Below are 20,217 nucleotides of genomic sequence, written 5' to 3'. Positions count from 1 at the left end.
ACCCAATGGGAGGCAGATCTGGGTCACGTTATAGAGGACCAAACCTGGATGGACATCTGGTCGAGAACGTGCATGACCTCCCCCTGCATCACCAACCAGGAATGCGCCCACAAACTGCTTCTACGCTGGTACTCACCCCCCCATCCGTCTTGACCACTTCCAGCAGGCATTGGACCCATACTGCTGGTGCCTCTGCGTCCTCCCAGGATCCTATCTCCACATGTGGTGGACATGCCCTAAGGTAAGGGAGTACTGGTCCCAATGCCTCACCGCAATAAAGGATATTACCCAAGTGATAATACCGCTGGCCCCGAGCATGTCCTCCTGGGGATCCCGATACCAGGCTCTTACCCGAGAACAGGAAGGAAGGCAGCGTTGATAACCCAACTGCTGCTGGCAGGCAAAATCACTGTGGCACGCACCTGGAAGTATGCAGAAGGCCCCCTGACGACCCTTTGGTGGGTTAAAATTTGTGCACCGCTGCTACACTATGAATAGAACTATCCGGCCCTGACCTATAAGCCATGCTTAATCGCGAGAGCCCTAGACTTAACCAGCGAGTACTCATCGCCCGGCCCAATGAGACTGGGAGACCAGATCCATCTGGGGATAACGAGGGCGGGATAAGGGAAATGTCAATCTATATGCATCTAGGGGGCCCGCAAGCTAATATTAATGTATATGTTCACCTGTGCGCTGACTTATAAATAAACACATTTTAAAAAAAAGAGTATACTCACGTGGGCGTTGTTCACTTGAGTTTCTCTCTGTTGCAAAGTCCCCATGCCTGTCGTTCTGGAGCCATGCCCCGCTCCAGTGAGCAAAAAGGATTTCTTTAAAAATGGCTTCTACTAAAGTCGCTCAGGATACATGGGTTTTTTGAGTTAGGAGTCTGATCACTACAGTTGGGCGTGGCTGACCTGCCTGGGGCTTTGCAAAGTACAGGGGAAGAGACTAAGGTCACGTCAAGGGGTCACCACTGAAAGCGAGCCTCAGTTTACATGGGGCGCCCCTTAAATATTTTTGGGGTACCCCCTCATCACCCTCAAATCAGAGTAAATGCACCCCTCTAGGGAATTCAAAGCCATGAGTCTATCTTGCAGGTGATAACAAGACTATAATCTTTACAGATCACGAGGATTGGGGAAATGACAGAGGACTCTGCCATTTCAGACCAGCATTCTGTCGTCCTTCGCTGGCTCCCAGGTCCTGAAGACTGATGCTGGACCTGGGGCTTAAATACTTTTGACTTGGTCACTAGATACCAGCCGAGCTCCTCCAAAATTGTCTTTCTTGCCATTGTAAAGGCTCACTCCCTGACCTACCAATACAACATTATAAAGTATAACACATCCCAGTAGGGAATGAGACTAAGAGAAGAGGTTGCAAGATGAATAAGTCTTTATATAAAGTTGGCATCCAGAGAACTCTGCTGCCTCGAGAGCGCTCTGGCAAACAATACACGTACATGGAATTATAAAGCCAAACAACATCATCAATGACATCATTAACATAGGGTACTACATTAGCACAGGATTGGTTGGAGAGCGATGTTACATGTATTGCTGTAGGCGCTGCTTCTTCCGAAGAGGCTGCCCAGTTGGCGGGAGGGTGAGGATCACGAGGTCCAGCTGTCTGTGTCCAGGAGGGGTGAGGGTTAAGTCACGGCGAGATAGAGTTGACACTAACTAAGCTGGCATGAGAAACTACCACTAGACATAATAAATTACAATCATTAATATACCTTTGAGTAAATCTTTGCAAACCTATAAATTGCATTCACATGATTACATCTTCTTTCATTGAGACTTTTATGAGATACATGGTTTAGGGGTCTTGTCCTTCGTGATAGCCTGAGTGACTAGGTGGTTCTTACCACATCAAGGCGAGTGGGGAGTATAATTGACATATGTTAGTTTTAGGACACAATATACTGCGACAGAGGTTCTGGATTTAATGGGGGCACTCTAGTGTGGGATGCACAGCAGGGTCACACGTCTGGTACATCAAGAGAATACCTTAGGAGGGCACAGGGTTACATTGGCAGTCATTTTCCAACAGCGCTGGCAAGTGGGTAGGAGCAGGTTTGTGGAAATGGTTGAGTTACAAGTCATGGTTCAAGCCAGTTCACACACAGGACAGTGATCACAGAGGAAGAGTGAGATGATACATTTTATTATTTGTTTCAGTTGTCCCCGGCACATCCGTGAGAAAGGGATTTGTGAGGCTTTCAGACAGTGGAAGAAAAGGTGGGTGCGCTATGCGCAGCGCTGCAGAGGGGAGAGAAGCCTTTTCGTAGTATCGGAATGAGGCCTAGTCCAAAGATGGAGTCGAGGGCACACAAAATGGACGCCAAGTGTATCCCGCAATAGCCCCACCTATGCTAATGTTAGCATAAGGGCAATGGAGGCGTCCCCCGCTAGTGCGTGAGCAAGTGGTCCAAATCGTGCGGAATGTATGAGAGGGGGCCCAAACGGCCCGTCACTCCCACACATTCCCCCCTTTCCTTACATCTAAAGTAACAAACTAATCTTTACGATTATTTTCATTCCGATAGTACTCTGCTTCTTGTACTGCTTCGTCCCATGCAGGTGTCCCTTCGATTGGCATCCAAGTCCTACACACGCTTCGTAAACTCTGACCCCTTCTGGCATATTCATCAGCAGTACATGTCATGTATATTCCCCGTCCAGGTCCACCCAGACCCCTCTATACCACTGTAGTTCATGTGGCTCTTTGATTGTGGTGTGGTACAAGTTATCCACTCTATCCCCCGGATGGCGGTATACTGCAGTCATGCGCTACTTAGAGGGACCTGACTCCCCAGTTTGGATCTGTGCATCTTTCATATTTTGCACCTTTGTCGATTTGCCCATTGTTACCATCATCATTGCAGAACTAGGCATTAATTTTGCACAACATCGAATTCCCACCTGGCACACACAGAAGAATAGCAACAGGAACACAATGAGTGGGACAAACATTTTCATCATCACACTAAACCAGGACGGTATCCAATTGAAGATGTCATCGAACCAGCTACTTGGCTCTATCCCTCCTTCCTTCTGCATTCTTTCCCCCAAACTATGCACGGCCGAGATTACGTGGGAAAGGGTCCCATTGTCCGTGTCTTCAGAAGGTAAGAATGTGCAGCAGGCACTCCCTACTTTTCAGCAAACACTGCCGTCCATTGCTGTGAGGAGATCCAGGACGTACCGGTTCTGCATTGTCATTAACCGCAGGGCACGGAGTTCCATCTTGATCACGTTGAATCCTTCTTCAGTGTAGTTAGCCAGTTGGATCAGCTCCAAGCAGATGATCTGCAGCCATTTGGCGTTTGTTTGTGTCTGAAGTCAGGGCATCAGGAGGGACACAAAAAAATGTTTCGGTAGAGTTGAAGAGCTTGTCTGGAATCTCAGCCAGGAGTTCTGATGACTTGCTGGAGATGTAGTTGGATGACCTTCTTTTGCGGGATACTCTGTCTTGTAGTTCGTTTTCAGACAGAATGTCGTAGGTGGGGGCCTCTGTAGTTGCTGGCTGGGGTGCTGCCGATATGTCAGCCGAATGTCTCCCTCCTTGGATATGGCTTTCTGGAATCACCATTAATGCCGAATGCAGTGTGGCTATGGCACAGGTACCCCTCCACGATGGCGGGAGATGCAGGTATGCTGGCTTGCCACATACCCAATACATGTCCATCCATGAGTGCTGCTGTACCCTTTTTCATGTCCGGGGTGATGATCGTTTTGTTGCATTGTCTGTTAGAGCCCATCTGTACCTTCTCTTCGCCATGGAAACAAAGTTCATGTGCAATTTCTTTCTATGTTTTGATGGGTTTCTCGAGAGCTGTAACCCACGTGAGCTTTGCGATGTGCTGGGACCAGACCGGAGTGCATGTCTCTTTGACCCATTGAAAGTTCTCTTCCGTTAGACCTGCCAGTGCCTCTGCTTTGCACGTGATTGTTTCGTCATGCCACTTGTCTTCAGTGAACCGTGTCCTTTTGATAACAAAAAATGGTTCCTTGATGCAAATCACTCCTTGTGGCTTATACGTGCCGGTTTTTACGTTCTGCAGCATTTCTATTGTAACTGTGTGTGAGTGGAAGGTGCTTTGAATCCTACACAATACTAGATGAACCAAACTTTGGGCATCCGACAAGGGCACTTCTTGAGGTATAAAAACCTTGGGGGTGCCCGAGGTATGAGGAATGAGAGACTAAACATAGCAGCTCTCATTCGTTCCTTGTTTGGCTGTTGCACTCATGTCTGAGTACCATTTGTTAGATTGTTTCGGGTGGTGGGGGTCTTCAATCTCATCTAAACCCAGGCCATGGTATGCATCATAACTCTTCCCTTCCGCCCCCCTTTTTCACCTCCTGCTCCCCCTTGACCATTTTGTAGCATTTTTACTCTCTGATACTTTATAGGAAAAATGTCTGCCCATGTTGCATCACTCCGTTCATTAGCATTTTGCCAGGACTGTGGTACTGAATGATCTTGGGTGGTTGGGGCATTGGGGCTAAAGTGCATATTAGTGCCATTTAAGGTTGTTTCTGTGGTTGCATGTGTGTTTGTATATGTCAGATCAGGTATACCGAACAGGGAATAATCACCATCATATTCATTGGTTTCATCATCACTATCGAAACCCATAGCAGCATATGTAAGAACAGGGGTTTTGACAGTTCGGTTTTTATACAACGTTGTAAGATTATCATTTAGGGAGGCATTATGTGACCAAATTGTCTTAACTCCAGCCCATATAAGGCTTGATCCTTCTTGTATTAGGTGTACCTCACTCCCCCCCTCTTTCATATTATGAAAGTCAGGCTCCAGTAAATTCCAAGGCAAAATAAAATCACAGAAAACACTATCGCTGCAAAATATAAACCGCAGTCATAGTTATAATATCTATTCACTCTATTATCTACCCTATCACTATCTAAATTGTAGTTGTTGTTAGTGAGGGCCCTCCTCTCCATCATATTTCCACCTGAAGGGGCGATATGAAAGGGTTAAGTACACAAAAATACTTTATATATTTATACACATTTTTCTTTTCCATAAAAAACGCACATTAGCATTTACACATTTCTTACTGATATCCTTTAAATATATTCCAGAAACAAAACCTTTTAGTAGGTGCTGACCTACTTTTCCTGGCATTCACTTTTCTACTTTTATTCTTTGAACTCGTTTTTATAATGCATAAGATAATTGGAAAGGTAAGTGGAAGGAAGGACTTAAAGAGATAGTAAGAGACAGAAAGAGAGATATGTACTGCATACTCCTTTTAAAATCCTTTTATGTATATTGCTCAGTTTTTAGTTAATTTTCTGTTTGCATGCTCTTTTCAATCATTTTATTTTTCCTGTTTTCCACCGTCTCATTTTGTGCCTTATATTCCTCTTCTCTATTTCAGGGAATTGTAACATCTTGGCTCTGCTGTTCACTTTGGGGTGTTGTACTATTGTGTGCCGTTCTCACATCTGAGAGATGCACCCAGTACTTCAACCCCTTACCCTTTACTGCCGTGGGAGTGCAGTAAATCGCCTCGTATGGGCCATGAAATCGAGGGGAGTTCCATCTCCGCACGAAACTGCACACATACACATTTTCTCCTAGCATTAGCTGTCCTGTGGGGCTATCTTGTGCCGGCGTTGTTGTACTGTTTCATTATACTGTGTAAATGGGGGTGCTATTTGCTTCGCTATGCTTCGCACTGCACGTGTCGGTTGGGTGAGGTATTCCTTAAATTCATCCCCTAGCACTGTGGCAGCTCTGTGAGCGTCGGATGCTGTTCGAACTGGGGATAGTGGCATATGTATGCGCAGTCCCGTCACTATTTTGTGCGGGCTCAAATGATGATCCTGACTTGGTTGCGTTCTGAGTTGGAGCAGTGCTAAGGGCAAGCAGTACACCCAGTTCTTTTTAAGTGTGTTGCATAATTTGGACAATTTGCTTTTAAGCAGGCCGTTGATTTTTTTCTACCAATCCGTTAGCTTGTGGGTGATAAATCGAACATAATTAGTGCTTTACTCCTAACAACGTGGTCACCTCCTTGAAGAGGTCATTTACAAAATGGGTGCCGTTATCTGACCTGATTACATCGCAAATAATCAACCTGGAGAAAACTTCACGTACCAAAAACTTTGCAGCGCATTTTCCATCGGGGTGTGCACATGGTCCAGCTTCCACCCAACGTGAGAAGGGGCAAACTATTGCAATGATTTATCGTGCCCCGTCACATCTTTCTCCCATATCTGCATAGTCAATGTGGAGCTCCCTGAAAGGTCCCACAGGGCATGGCAGTGTTCCTCGTAATGTCCTGATTGTCATACCTGAATTGTATATTTGGCATGTCGTGCATTCTAATGTTAATTTGGATAAGTGCTCTTGTAAATTGGGGACAAACCATTCTTCCTGAATGTCTGCTGCAATATGTTGTTTTGTTACATGCGTTGGAAAATGTGCTTGTTAAAACGCTATTTGTAATAGTTCCACGGGCATGACTACTTTTCCTGTCATTTCCTGTCGCCATATTAAATCTGTGGGTGACTGTTTGCATCCTCTTTTTCCCCATAATTCTTGCTCTTCTAGGGGTGCATGCCTTTGTAGCTCTATTATTTGCAGTATGGGGTGCAGGTGTACCCCCCCCTCTTGCTCTTCTTTGTTTAGTGTTTTTACAATGCATTTGAGCTGTTGGGGGACATTAAAGTAGGCTGTTTCTTTTGCTGCGGCGTCCGCTGCCGCATCCCCGAGCGAGATCGCGTCCGTGTTGTTGGTGTGTGCCTGGCACTTGACCCACGATACCACTGACGGCTCTGCAAGTGCCTCAATCAAATCATTCAATAGTGCTGCGTGTTGTACTGGCGAGACATCTGCCCCCCTAAACCCTCTCCTCCGCCATTGTGATAACGCGGAATGTACTGTCGTTGTCACGTATGCCGAATCAGAATATATTGTCACTGCACATCCTTTGGTTGTATGTAATGCCTCAATTAGTGCGATCAATTCCACTGCTTGTGCTGAATAGTGTGATCGAAGGCGTTTCTGCACTATAACTTCGTACTCTTCCCCTTCTATTCTTACTACTACTGCTCCTACGTGGTTTTCTCCTGTCTCACTGTCAATTGATGCTGACCCATCCACGAAGTATATCTCACCTTCTTCGAGGGCATTTTCACTTGCTTTTGGAATGTCATCTTCTCCCTCATGTGTGGCACAATCATGTGCTTGCCTGTCTTCTACAGTGCAGGGCTCTGTAATGAATGTAGCAGGGTTTACACTTTTACACCTAACTACATGGACATTTGGGCTGGATAGTATGATCTCATAAGCTGTTGCTCTTTGTGTGGTGAGTGTCAATTTTGATCTCGCCAGAATAGCAAATAGTGAATGCTCTGCATACAGTGTCACTGATGAGCATCCCATTACAATCGTGGCGCTTTTCTCTATTGCGAAGGCCGCTGCTGCGAGAGCTTGTTCCCACGCGAAGTGTCCCTGCATCACTGAGTCTAATGTGCTGCTGTAGTAGGCCAATGGCTTGTGGCCTAGTGATGTTTTCAGTGTTAGAACTGCTGTCATCAGTATTCCATTGCAGTGTGAAAAGAGGTAGAACTCCAGGTAATAATCGGGGTGCGCTAGAACTGGGGCGTGTGTGACGAGGTCTTTTAATTTAAAGTATTGTGTCATAATTTCCTGTGTCCATTTTATTGGGGCACTGTTCTTTTGTGCTTCTTTTAACCCTTGCAATAACGGGCGTGTGTAGGCTGCATAATCCAGGATCCATGCACAGCAATAATTACATATGCCAAGAAATGTCTGCATGTCCTTCACTGTGTTGGGGATTACTGTGTGACGTATTGCTGCTGCCCTGTCAGGTATAATTCTTTTACCATCTTTTGAAATCATTTGTCCTAAGTATAAAACTTCTGCTAGGCAGTATTGAAGTTTACCCTTATCCACCTTGTATCCTTTTGTAGCTAGTAAATTTAGCAATGTAATGGAATCTGCACTGTTCTTCACTCGTACTGCAGATGAGGTCATCCACGTATTGGATTATCGTGCTCTCTACATCCACATTACCAAGGTCTTCATGCAAAATCCTATTTAAGACCCTGGGGCTCTCACAGTACCCTTGTGGCAATCTACATTGTTCATATCTGTTGCTCCCCAATGTAAATGCTGTGAGATACTGACAACTGTGGTCGAGTGGCACTGAGAAAAAGGCATTTTTCAAATCTACAACTGTGAAACATGTGGCCTTGTTTGGGATACTACACAAAATTGATGCAGGGTTAGGTACTAGAGGGAATTCTTTCTGTATGACGTCATTAAGTGGGCGGAGGTCCTGTATCATCCTCCAAGCCACACCCCTTGCTTTTTTGATTGGGTAAATCACTGTATTAAGGGGGAATTTAATGCCACTATTATACCTTGTTGTAATAATGCAGTTATAGTTTCTTTTATTCCTTCCTCTGCTTCTCTTGATAATGGGTATTGCTTCACTGTAGGTGGGATTGCACCAGTTTCAGTTTTAATTTTATGGGCGTGACCTCTTGCAAAAACCCTACGTCGTGAGGGCCTGTTGTCCATAGTTCTGGCAGTACTTTTCCCATATCATCATCAAATATAGTGGGTGGTGCACTAACGCTGGCCATGAGGGGGTTGTGTATTTCTCTGTGCTGGATCATTATGTCACAAGGTACAATTATTTCCATTATAATTTCCCCATCAGTATCATTGTCAGTGAACAATTCCTCATCAGTCAAATCACGCAAAGCTACATTTGGATCTATGCACAGCACTGTTCTCCACTCTGCATCCATGTGTGTCCAGTCCTTTCACCGCAATACGTTTGCATGAAACCTGTACCCCCTCCAAATCAATGGACATGATTGTACCTGGCACTACATCTGAGTTCATAATTGGGCAAAACACAAAATCAGATGACCCTCATTCTTTTCGTGTTATCTCGGGCACCACTCTAGCAAGCACCCGTATTCCGTAAATGAACATATCTATCTATGGGCACTCCCCTTACTGCTATTTCGTTTGTCATAGTACTGATCATTAACATAGCTCTTACTGGGCATGCCGGAGTGGAGCACACTATCCCTCGTTCTGTTAAGGAGATGGTCATATTTAATTTGCTCAGGAGGTCCCGTCCTAACAAATGTATAGGTGAGTCTTCATGATATAGTAGAGGTGCCCCCCCGTTCTGTCTAAATCTTTTGTGTAAGGAACTTTCAAAATTGCCCCAGAAAACCTCTGCGTTTCCAAATTTCTTCCCGGGAGCGGGAACCGGCCTTCCATAAGGCACGATTTTTCAGCTCCTCAATCCACCATAAAGATGAACTGCTTGTTGCCTATCTCCGCACCCACCAGTGGTTCCTTTTCTGTACATAGGGTAGTTTATAGGACTGAACATACAAGTGCTTTCTGTGGGCTGTTCTAGTCTGGTGATGTTTCTGTTCCGGGGACGGAAAAGACATCATCCCCAACTACAGCTGCGCCGCGAAAAGGTGCCGGTGCGCCATTGGCACTTGTTGCAAAAATGTTTCCTATCGTGTTCTGGCGTGCTATCTTTTGTTGCATACCTTGCTGCTGAGGTTGCTGTCTGGGTGGCATTTGTTGTGCTCTCTGCGGATACTCGTTATAGCATTGTTCGTGTTGCCCACTCCCACCCATTGGTAACCCATAGGGACTTCCTGCATGGGGGTGACCAAATTGTTGCTAATTTCCCATGGACAGCGGCCCTTGGTAATATCCCATCGATCGCATCCGGCATTCTCTGGAAAAATGTCTCCACCTCCCACAATTCCAGCAGACCCTTGGGGTCCTCCTCTCATTCCTTGTCCTCCAAACCCTCTATTTGCCACCCCCCCAAATCCTCCTCTCTGTCCCAGGTACCCACCTCGTCCTCTCGCGGGTCTGCCCTGCCATTGGGGTCCTTCGTAGTGCTCCTCTCCCGCCAATTGCTCTTGTCTGTTTGCAGACCAAGTTGCTGCCATCCTTGCTGGTTTACTTCCTGACCCCTCCTCTCCTTCCCCCTGCCTTTCAGTGGGTAGCTCTGAATTGATTGCCGCGACCTTCACTCGTTTATTCTGAACTAACTTTGCTTCGTCTGCCATTCTTCTCTGTGCTATCTCCTTTTCTCTCTCTTTGATCCTCCTACAATGATGTACTATTATGCGCTGAATCTCCGGCAACCCTTTAGCTTCTACCCCAGCTATTTTATCCAAGGCCTTCTGTACCTCCTTTGGGAGGCCTTGCTTAATTATAAAGTAAAAAAGAGCGGTGGATTGGTCCCACGCCGTGCCCGTTTCTGATCTCCACATGTCCTTCATTCGAAGGATCAATTGCGCAGACTCTTCCTCCTCTCCCATAGTGCATTGCATTACTAAATGTAAGTCTGCGTTGTCTGGGAATGTTCTCCGCAATGCTTCCCACACTTGCGCCCTCACATTGTTGAATGACGACCCAGCATGGCGTTCACAGTTTATTGTTACTCCCGGGAAACCGGCCTTCACCAACACCCCATCTGCTTGATCTCCAACTACAGACACCAATAAACTTTTTACATCCCCTATGGCTAAGGGTACTCCTGCCGTGTTCTTTTCGAATGCTTGTATCCAATTCCCCGCCCCGCCCGAAAGTGGAGGGAGTAGTTTCAACAAGTTATTTTTGTCCATCTGTGCCCATGGTATTAAGTGGGGCCTCCCGCTCCCTTATCTATCAGAGGCATCTGTAGTTTGGCCTTACTTCCTTTGTTACTTAACGTTACCTTCTTTGCTTTGCCTAACAACATGTTTTCTACTCTTTGCCTCAGTCTCCCTTGCCATCTTGGGAGCCCTCCCCCATCCTCCGGGTCCTCCCATAATGGAAGCGAATATCCTGCTGCTGCTACCCCTTCTTCGTACTCATCCAGATCACTCCATACTTCATCTATCTCCATATCCGAATCTCCCTCTCCTTGCCCTTCTCCTGTTTGGTGACCTGCGGCTTCCGCTCGCACTATTCTTATTGGTTTGTCATTTGAATGGAAAAAAGAACTCTGTTGCGATTGCTACTCATGTTCTGGTCCCTTAGGCACATTCTCCTGGGGCGGCGGAGATGGTATAGACCCCCCCGCTACGCTGGGTGGAGGCGTCAAGTCACTGGCAACACTGGGTGGTACCTCTCCTCACCCGGGCAAGATCTGTCCCCTATCACACAGTGCTCTTAGTCGTGTTATTTCCATTTGAGTACTGGCAAGTTGTCTTTCTAAATCCCCAGAAAGCCGCGCTATGCCCACCAGAGGGGCACTAGTGGGCCCATGGGTCATAGGGTGGCGGGGCCGTGGCAGTGGGATCACTGTATCCTGCAGCGGGCCTCGTTAATAATGGGTAAAGCCTAGTGAGATAATTTTCTCCTGTTTTTACTGTACACTCCTCCGCGGTTACTCCCTCCTCCCCCGTCAGGGCTGCAGGCACTTCTGTGGATACTTCTTTATTTACGTCACTGCTCAGGGATGTTTCTTCAAACATCCTCCATACATCTAGTATTTCACGTCTGTTTTGTAGTTGCTTACCTCGGTACTTTGCTAACAAATGGGTTGCAACAAGATCTAACACTCTTTTCTCAAAGGACCCTCCTTCTGGCCATATTTGGGACGAGCCCTCTCCTTTTATCTCTGTAAGCCATTATTCATGATATTTCTGTATCTTCTCACTGACAAATATGTGCTAACGGTGCACTCCCTCCCATGACGTCTTTTCCCAATTTTCTGTATTTTTCACTCTTATACTTGGTGTATTACACAATGCAACAAACAAACCCTTCCAGTACTCTTTTCAATACCTTTTGACCCGCGCCAAGTTAAATATCAATAACCTTTTTACTTACACCTTACTTCAGGAACCACAAAACACATTTTTCATCAATTCTTTTTTCATAAATAACATAAACACCCACATGCTTTGTCGGCAGACCAACACAGTTGACTTCACAACATTGAACATGTACTACCCTCTGGTGTGAATCGCCCCTTTATTTTGTTGTAATCTCTTATTTCTTATTCTTATTTTCTCATTCACTCCCCACCTATAAGCCCCCTTAGGCTGCCTCCTTGAAGAATTCTGCTCATATGGAAAAAGAATATTCTAAATAACTACTCTGAGCATACTAAATATATGATACTCCTACTTCTTTTTTCTCTTTTATCTCCACTTATATTGTGCACTGGTCGAGACAATGCTACGCGGCGCGACCTTCTACCCCCCTTTGGAGCTAGGATCCCATATTCCTTTTTATCTCGTCGTCACAACAACCTAATGGCCATACAAAAGATAGATAAGAAAAGCAGAACAGTTTCACTCACACAGTCCCTAACGCCCAAATTTCAATTCCCCCACCCTCTTCCATTTATCTTTACACCAGCTATTTCACAATTTTGCCCCTCATTTGACAATCTCACAACCAGTACTCCCGTGTCTGGGCTGGTCCGAGAGCCTCCGTTCATGGTCTATCCACAATCGTCGCCGTACCCCAACCAAGCCGTGACCTGCCTCGGCGAGCAGTTGGGTATTTGCAAAGATGACAGGGACCCTTGGAACCTTTCTGTTTGTGCGCACACTGGTCGACCGCGCAGGCAATGATTTTGCTGGGGGCGTCCCGGATCTCGCGGCACGGCACGGGCCTCTCTCGGCACACCCTTCTCGATCACGTCTCCGGGGTCACCAAATGTAAAGGCTCACTCCCCAACTTACCAATACGAACTTATAAAGTATGACACATTCCAGTAGGGAATGAGACTAAGAGAACAGGTTGCAAGATTAATAAATCTTTATATAAAGTTGGCATCCAGAGAACTCTGCTGCCTCGAGAGCGCTCTGGCAAACAATACATGTACATGGAATTAAAAGCCAAACCCCATCATCGATGACATCATTAACATAGGGTACTACATTAGCACAGGATTGGTTGGGGAGCGATGTTACGTATATTGCTGTAGGCGCTTCTTCTTCCGGATAGGCTGCCCAGTTGGCGGGAGGGTGAGCGTCACGAGGTCCAACTGCCTGTGTCCAGGAGGGGTGAGGGTTAGGTCACGGCGAGCTACAGTTGACACTAACTAAGCTGGCATGAGAAACTACCACTAGACATATAATAAATGACCATCATTAATATACCTTTGAGTAAATCTTTGCAAACCTATAAATTGCATTCACATGATTACATCTTCTTTCATTGAGATACATGGTTTAGGGGTCTTGTCCTTCGTGATAGCCTGGGTGACTGGGTGGTTCTTAACGCATCAAGGCGAGTGGGGAGTATAATTGACATATGTTCATTTTAGGACACAATATACTGCAACAGAGTTTCTGGATTTAATGGGGGCACTCTAGGGTGGGCTGCACAGCAGGGATCACACGTCTGATACATCAAGAGAATACCTTAGGAGGGCACAGGGTTACATTGGCAGTAATTTTCCAACAGCGTGGGCAAGACGGTAGGAGCAGGTTTGTGGAGATGGATGAGTTACAAGTCATGGTTCGAGCCGGTTCACACAAAGGACAGTGATCACAGAGGAAGAGTGAGATGATACATTTTACTATTTGTTTCAATTGTCCCCGCCGCATCCGTGAGAAAGGGATTTGTGAGGCTTTCAGACAGTGGAAGAAAAGGTGGGGACCATGAGTGCGCTGTGCGCAGCGCTGCAGAGGGGAGAGAAGCCTTTTCGTAGTATCGGAATGAGGCCTAGTCCAAAGATGGAGTCGAGGGCACACAAAATGGACACCAAGTGTATCCCGCAGTAGCCCCACCTATGCTAATGTTAAGTATAAGGGCAACGGAGGCATCCCCCGCTAGTGCGTGAGAAAGTGGTCCATATCGTTTAGAATGTACAAGGGGGGCCCAAACGGCCCGTCACTCCCACACACCATACAAGGGATGCTGCAGAGTCTCCAGTGTGCATGGCCAGGTTCCGTTTGGGACAAACTACATAACATTATGCTGCATATGCAGGAATACTTTGTTGCTCTTGTTTAGCATAATTTACTATGTTATAAACATTCATACAAAAACACATCTTCATGCCATGCTCTCAGCACTTAACTCAATAAACTTATATTTGATCTATCTGGTCCATTAATTCCTACAAATAAAACTGTTTTCCCATAGTATTCTGTCGTGCCTTGAATCTTTTTTAGTCTCCATTGGCTTGTGATTGACAGGAACAGCTGCTGAGTTTCCTCATGCTCTCTGCCAACCTGCCTGTAGTCTATATTTAGCACAGCCTGACTTTACCATGTGCTGTGAGCAAAGCTAACTTACAATGTAATAGTTTTCCATATATACATCCATCTGAACAGTTGTTTGCACTTATGTTTCCATTCTAACTATCTTTATTTAGTGACCCTCCTCCCCTCTGGACTCTTGTAGTGCTTAGAAAACAGTTAACACAAATATTGCCTAGTTCTAAAGCGCTTGGAAAGTTTGGAAATGAAGGAAAGCACTTGGCTCCTTGCCAACACAACTTTGACTTCAACACAGACCCGTCTTGCATAGGTCTCCTCAACTCACTGGCTGTGTTGATCTCTCTGGCGCTGCTTTGATCTTGGAGCCAAGGATGGTACCACAGCGGCTGCTGTTCAACCCCAAATCGCTTATCAGTGCAGGGTGGCCCTGGGTATCTCCGACACACAATACAGGATTCTTCAGTCTGGTTTCCTGGCCTTACACTGTTGAATCTGAATGGCTTTGGAAAGTGACAGTTTCTCGCTGGAAAGGTCAAGGGTATCTCCATCCTTGCGCACACTTCTTAGTTTGCCATCTTTCTTCCCTCGTTTAGCTGCTGTCAGCAAAATACTGTCACTTTGTGTACGTTGCCTCGCTCAGAGTGTGCTCTCGTGCTCCGCCTTTTATCCATGTGGGGAAGCGTAATGGAAGTCAGGTGTGAGTGGTCACCAACAATTGCCTGACCTTACCTGACCATAGTAGTAGGACATGTCCTGTACAATGCTACTCTGTGAGTCTGTTTTCTCCCAAAGTGGGCTGTCTGTGTGAACATGTTTGTGAAGGGAAATATACTACCGGATATGATGGGTTAAAGGTGTTACAGGGAAGGGGATACCGCGTCTCGCCATCAGGTCTCCCACTCCCCAAAGACCCCTCGCCCAGGTGATCTTGCCACACTGGTCCACCCCCAGGGTCTGGATCCAAAGGCGATGACCATGCCCTGGCCACCAGAGAGAGAGAGACCCTGGCCGACTAGCGAGTGAGACACCTTCTGGTTTCTCACAATTTGGAAAGCGCACATACATGGCATCTCCCACTAGCGACTTAATATTGCTGTGGTATTGAGAATTGAAGAGTAAAACGAATGATGCTGTGTTTCTGTTACATGAAGATACAGATTTTGCAAGGAAGAAGATTTCAGATATCTAAGAACTGCTGCTTCTCTCTCCTTCTGAAACCTTTTGCAACTGTTGTCTGTGAGAAGCCTTGTATATATTTGTGTGGAACACCTGAACTGGTTACGTTTTGTGCTCCTCATATAATTTATTGTGAAATCACTTGCCAGATACATATAAGACTCTCTTTGCTGATATTTTCTGTGCAACTGATTGTACTACTTTCTTGGAGAATTCCTAATTTTCTTTTGTGTGAAACCTTCTCAGAAATGTGTTGTTTGGAATACCTTGCAGTGGCTGCAATCTCTGCTTAGTGGTTTCATCTGAAATCCATAGTTTTGATTTAGCATCAGTGCTGTCTAGAATCCCAGAAATGGTTCTCTGAGTACTCCTCATAGTTTGTTATGAATCCTGTTATAGTGATCTATTGGGAAATGCTCTTATACTGTTTATGTGGAATCCCTCCTTTTGGCTTAGTGCAAACCTTTCAAATCTGCTCAGTGCAGAGTCTCTTAGCATTGGTGTAGTGTAGTGCACAACCACTAAGAGCACTGGGATATAGCGTCCTTGTCATTTTGTGCAGAAACCCTAATAGCGGTGTAGTGTAAATGCAAAGGGGTTTTGTAAAACACAAACCTGTGTAGTCTTTTTGCAGATCTTTGTGATGTTGAAAATACGATTGTGATTTAGTGCAGACCCACTAAGATTGTTATGTTGTAAATCCCTCTTTTTAAGTACAGTACTCCAAACTGTTGTGCAACGTAAACTCTTGTACTTAAGTGTGTGTAGCTACTAAATGAGCAACGTGGAGTAAAAATTGGACTCCCTGCCGAACCCCTAAATGTGATGCGGTGTATGTCTTCTATGTGGCTGGTCAGCCCATTGCAGTATTTTGATAAGGAAAACCTTTTATTACTTCAGAATGAAACACCTGCCAGATATATGGGATCTTCTCATGGTGGTGGTTTCATTTGGAATGTTTTAAACACCTTCTGAAAATGGTAACAAATAGGCTGAGGCCCCAGCCATGGACCACCACCCCTATAATTGTCTCCAAAAAGCCATTTAAGACAACCCCTCCCACCAGTTATACATGTTGCTCGCAAGCATGCTTTGTTGAAAATCTGTTTCTTGATTTTTAGTCTGCACAGTACAGTATGGACCACTTCTCAGGGATGCACAACTGGTACGCCTGCTCACATGCGCGCCCAACATATTGCAACGTCTGCCGTGAGGCGCTATCAGGTGTCACCTCGCATGGACTTTCGTGTGAAGGTAAGCAGTTGTCTTCTCTTGTTCCACCTCTCGCATGCACTTTCACATACAATTAAATGTACCTCTTCTCTCTCATATGCTTTCAGGTGAATAAGTGAAAAAGACCTGCCATCTCCCATTTCTCTTTTTGTGTTGACTCTACTATCGCTTTTTTCCTTGTTGTCTACCGATATGTGCCCTTTTTTCTAAGTATCTCACCATTGTTTCCCATGAGCCCATATGAGTAAGAAGTGGTTTCTGCCCTGTTCTTTTTACTTTGACTATTAATGCATTTCTAGCCCTTCATCACATAAGATGAGTTTTGCACTGTAGCGTGCCTTTGTTTGTTAGCCTGGTTGGAATACTGCAACACGCTCCGCTGAAGCTCATCTGACTCTCATGCTCTGGTCGTTAGTAGTGGGTGTGTTGGGTGGGTTTCGCAGCACAGGCGAGGGTCTGGCACTTGAAAGAAATACCTTACAGGGGCGCAGGGTCAAGATGGCAATAAATTGCTCTAAATGTGGGTGGGTGGCTTGCACGTTTATGGGGACGAACGAGCAGAAAGTGCTTAGCTCATCCTGGTTCACATGCTGGTTCTCATGCTAGCAGTGATCTCAGAGGAAGAAAACTGTATCATATTGGTTGTTGCAACTTTCTCTGGCTTCAGCGTGAGAATGGGGGCGCAGAGCTTTCCTTCGCAGGGGGAGTGCAAGGGTGGGGGCCAGCCAGCTGCCTGCGCGCCTTGTATGTGTGTGTCTCTGTCCTTGGCTGCTGCGGTGGAAAGGGAGCTGAGCATTGCTGTACTATCGCAGTGAGGCCTGTTTACCCAAGATGGAGTCGAAAGGGGGCACAAAAGATGGATGCCCCGTGTCCTTCTCAGTAGTCCCACCTATGTAGCAGTCAACCGTGGTTAACTTTACATAAGGGCAAGGGGCCCCTCACCCCCATACACTCCCTAAATCAAGCATGGGATTGCTTTAGATGTGTTTTCTTTGATCACACAACATGTCAAAAAAGTAACATTTTACAGAGGAATTTAATAAAGAAAATTATTTATTTTAAAACTCTTAAGTTAATGATAATTAGACAATGGTCGCTAACCGGACTATAATGTAATTTTGAGGCCATTTTAAGCACAGTTACTAAATGGAAACACATTGAAGATACCAACACATCTTCATCCACTATATCACTGCTACTGGCCGAATGTGGTATGGTGGCTTTTTAGATATGATTCTCTATATACCTTGTGTATAGCAATTAAATTAATAATATCGTGTTCGCCATGAAACCAAATACACATTTTTCACAGGAAGCATTGTTGTAGGCTGAGAAAGGACTGCCATCTCACGCAGCTTCAATTATCCGAAGCAGTATGTTCTGCATGTGTTATGATTAGAAAATAAAGTTAGTCAGACACACTTTTGTTTTGTATGGGCATGGTTGACTGAAACCACAGTATTTTCTGCTGCTAAGCAGACATTAGAAATAAGTCAGTTATTTCAAGTATCACTTCAGTCATTGTAATTGCATTTTTTTAATTTAACATAACACATTAAATTAAGAAAATATCAAACTGATCATGTACAGGGTCTGGATGAAACAAAATATTTTTGGAACAAAAACATTTATAGAAAGGTTTAAAACATGACAAAAGAAAAAATGGTTTTGACAAACAAGCCATCGTACTTATTCGACAAACAAATGAGAGAGAATGTTCATTAACATAATTGTATGTTAATTTGTCATCAAAGTAGGACTTAATCTTATAGGCACAGTCCATTAGAAATATGAATTCATCAGTTGTTATTCATGACAGAGGATGGTGATTGACGTGTATATTGCGGTGTGTCAAGGTATATTAATTCCATGTCTTAGTCCAGTCCAAATTGAAGTTCTAAAACCTTTGTATACAATTAAAGTTATTTTAATCACTATTAAAAATACCCTAATGGTGGAATTGATCTACTTTTAAAACAGCATGTGTAACCTACATGAAAGGGAGTGTATGTGGCTAAGGAAATACTACCTACACTGCTTATCTAGCCACAAAAATCGCCAGCTTATGTGGGAAATGCTTCCCTGGGAGCCAGAACATTGCTGCACGGCCGCTGAATGTTTCGCGCTCTGAAACACCTTTGTATGAGCGCGATAGAAATAAAAATCAATATCAATGACCTGAGACTAAACTGTCATGTAACGAAAAAACCAGGGAACTGGTCTTCATTTTCTGTACCCCAGCCTACTGGAACACCATCCTGGTCACAATTAGGACTGCTTCCAATGCACTGTCAGTTCAGGAAGGAATTTAAACCCCCTGTTTTCAATGAATACCTAGGATGCACTTTGGATCTGCTACTCCTAGGTATATACCACCCCTGTAAAATGGAATATCCAAGCTACTATATAACCTGTAACCTCCCATTCCACTGAACTCTGTTAAGGCAAAATGACTTGCTCAGCTCTCCGTAGCTTCCTATCTATGTTCAAGCTATATAAACCCAGAAACAACTACATATAAGAAAACCCTTGACGAAGACCAGATCATTTCTTTATTTCATTGATGGAACTAAATTTCAAAGTAAGTGCAAGAAGTATTTAAATGTAAGGATTTGTGGTTGAAGACTGAAAAATAATGATGTTGGAAAAACAAACTTATATGGAATGTTGAATGCCATGCAGAACTTTGTCATATGTGGATATTGGCGTGGGTTTCACATTCTGCATGGGTCAAACAGACCCTGAAGCCCAAAAGGTTTCACTCTGTCAGGTTGAAGAGTAATATACTTGGCAAAGCCACTACGAAAGGCACAATAGACTCAACTTAAATTTAGATGCACAGAACCTCAAGAAGAACTGCTAATGTGTTGCTATGCTAAGTAGATAAAAGGCAGACCTATGGGACAAATTGAGTCCCGGTGTCTCAATGGGTAATTCTCGAGGGAACTGTTTAGATGATCTTTTCAGTCTATCTCTTCCTGATGAGTTGCTGATTTAGGGCCTCATCACGAGTGGTCGGCATCCCAGCGGTAAATCCGCCAGAATACCGCCCAACGCAAATAGTGTTACTGCAACTCGGTCTGGTGCTTTTAGCGCCGGATTCCGAGATGTGGTGTGGCGACAAATCCCCATTCATATTGGGACCATTGGGGCATTTACGTCACACTGCGTAATTGTTGCCAAAACGTCTTGAGATTTACCTACAGCTCTGAGCTGGGGGTAAATCTGCCAACTTTCTGCCCAACCCATCATTGAGCAGAGTGGTAATGTGGCAGTAATAGGGTTACCTCTGCATTTTTGCCGCTCCGCCCAACTTGTGATGAGGCCCTTGGGGCTCAGAAATGTGAAGCGGACAACTTTGTAATGAGTTTTTAACTTTAACGCCTCACTATTCCAACCCTGACAAGGATTTCCCTGCCTAAAATAAACTAAAGGAAGCACTGTAACAAAAGGATATCTGTCCCTCACACTTAGACAACCAATAAAGCAATAGGGAAATATATGGCACATCAATTCAACAACAATATGTAACATAGAATTAGATTCACAATTTGATCAGTGGGCTTCA

General features: G+C 44.9%; 1 protein-coding gene across 2 annotated transcripts in view; it reads left to right on the top strand.

Annotated features, from left to right (window-relative positions):
• The window catches only part of DGKD (diacylglycerol kinase delta), a 1,999,080-nt gene that overhangs the window by 562,293 nt on the left and 1,416,570 nt on the right, over positions 1-20,217 (top strand). For both annotated transcript variants that reach the window (XM_069617880.1, XM_069617879.1), the window contains exon 5: positions 16,538-16,670. In XM_069617880.1, coding sequence (XP_069473981.1) covers positions 16,538-16,670 — 133 coding nt within the window. The remainder of the gene's footprint in view (positions 1-16,537; positions 16,671-20,217) is intronic.

Source organism: Ambystoma mexicanum, chromosome 10, assembly GCF_040938575.1.
Source record: "Ambystoma mexicanum isolate Mex_15411 chromosome 10, UKY_AmexF1_1, whole genome shotgun sequence".
In the NCBI taxonomy this organism is placed as follows: Eukaryota; Metazoa; Chordata; class Amphibia; order Caudata; family Ambystomatidae; genus Ambystoma; species Ambystoma mexicanum.
This window is presented reverse-complemented; position numbering and strand designations above follow the sequence as displayed.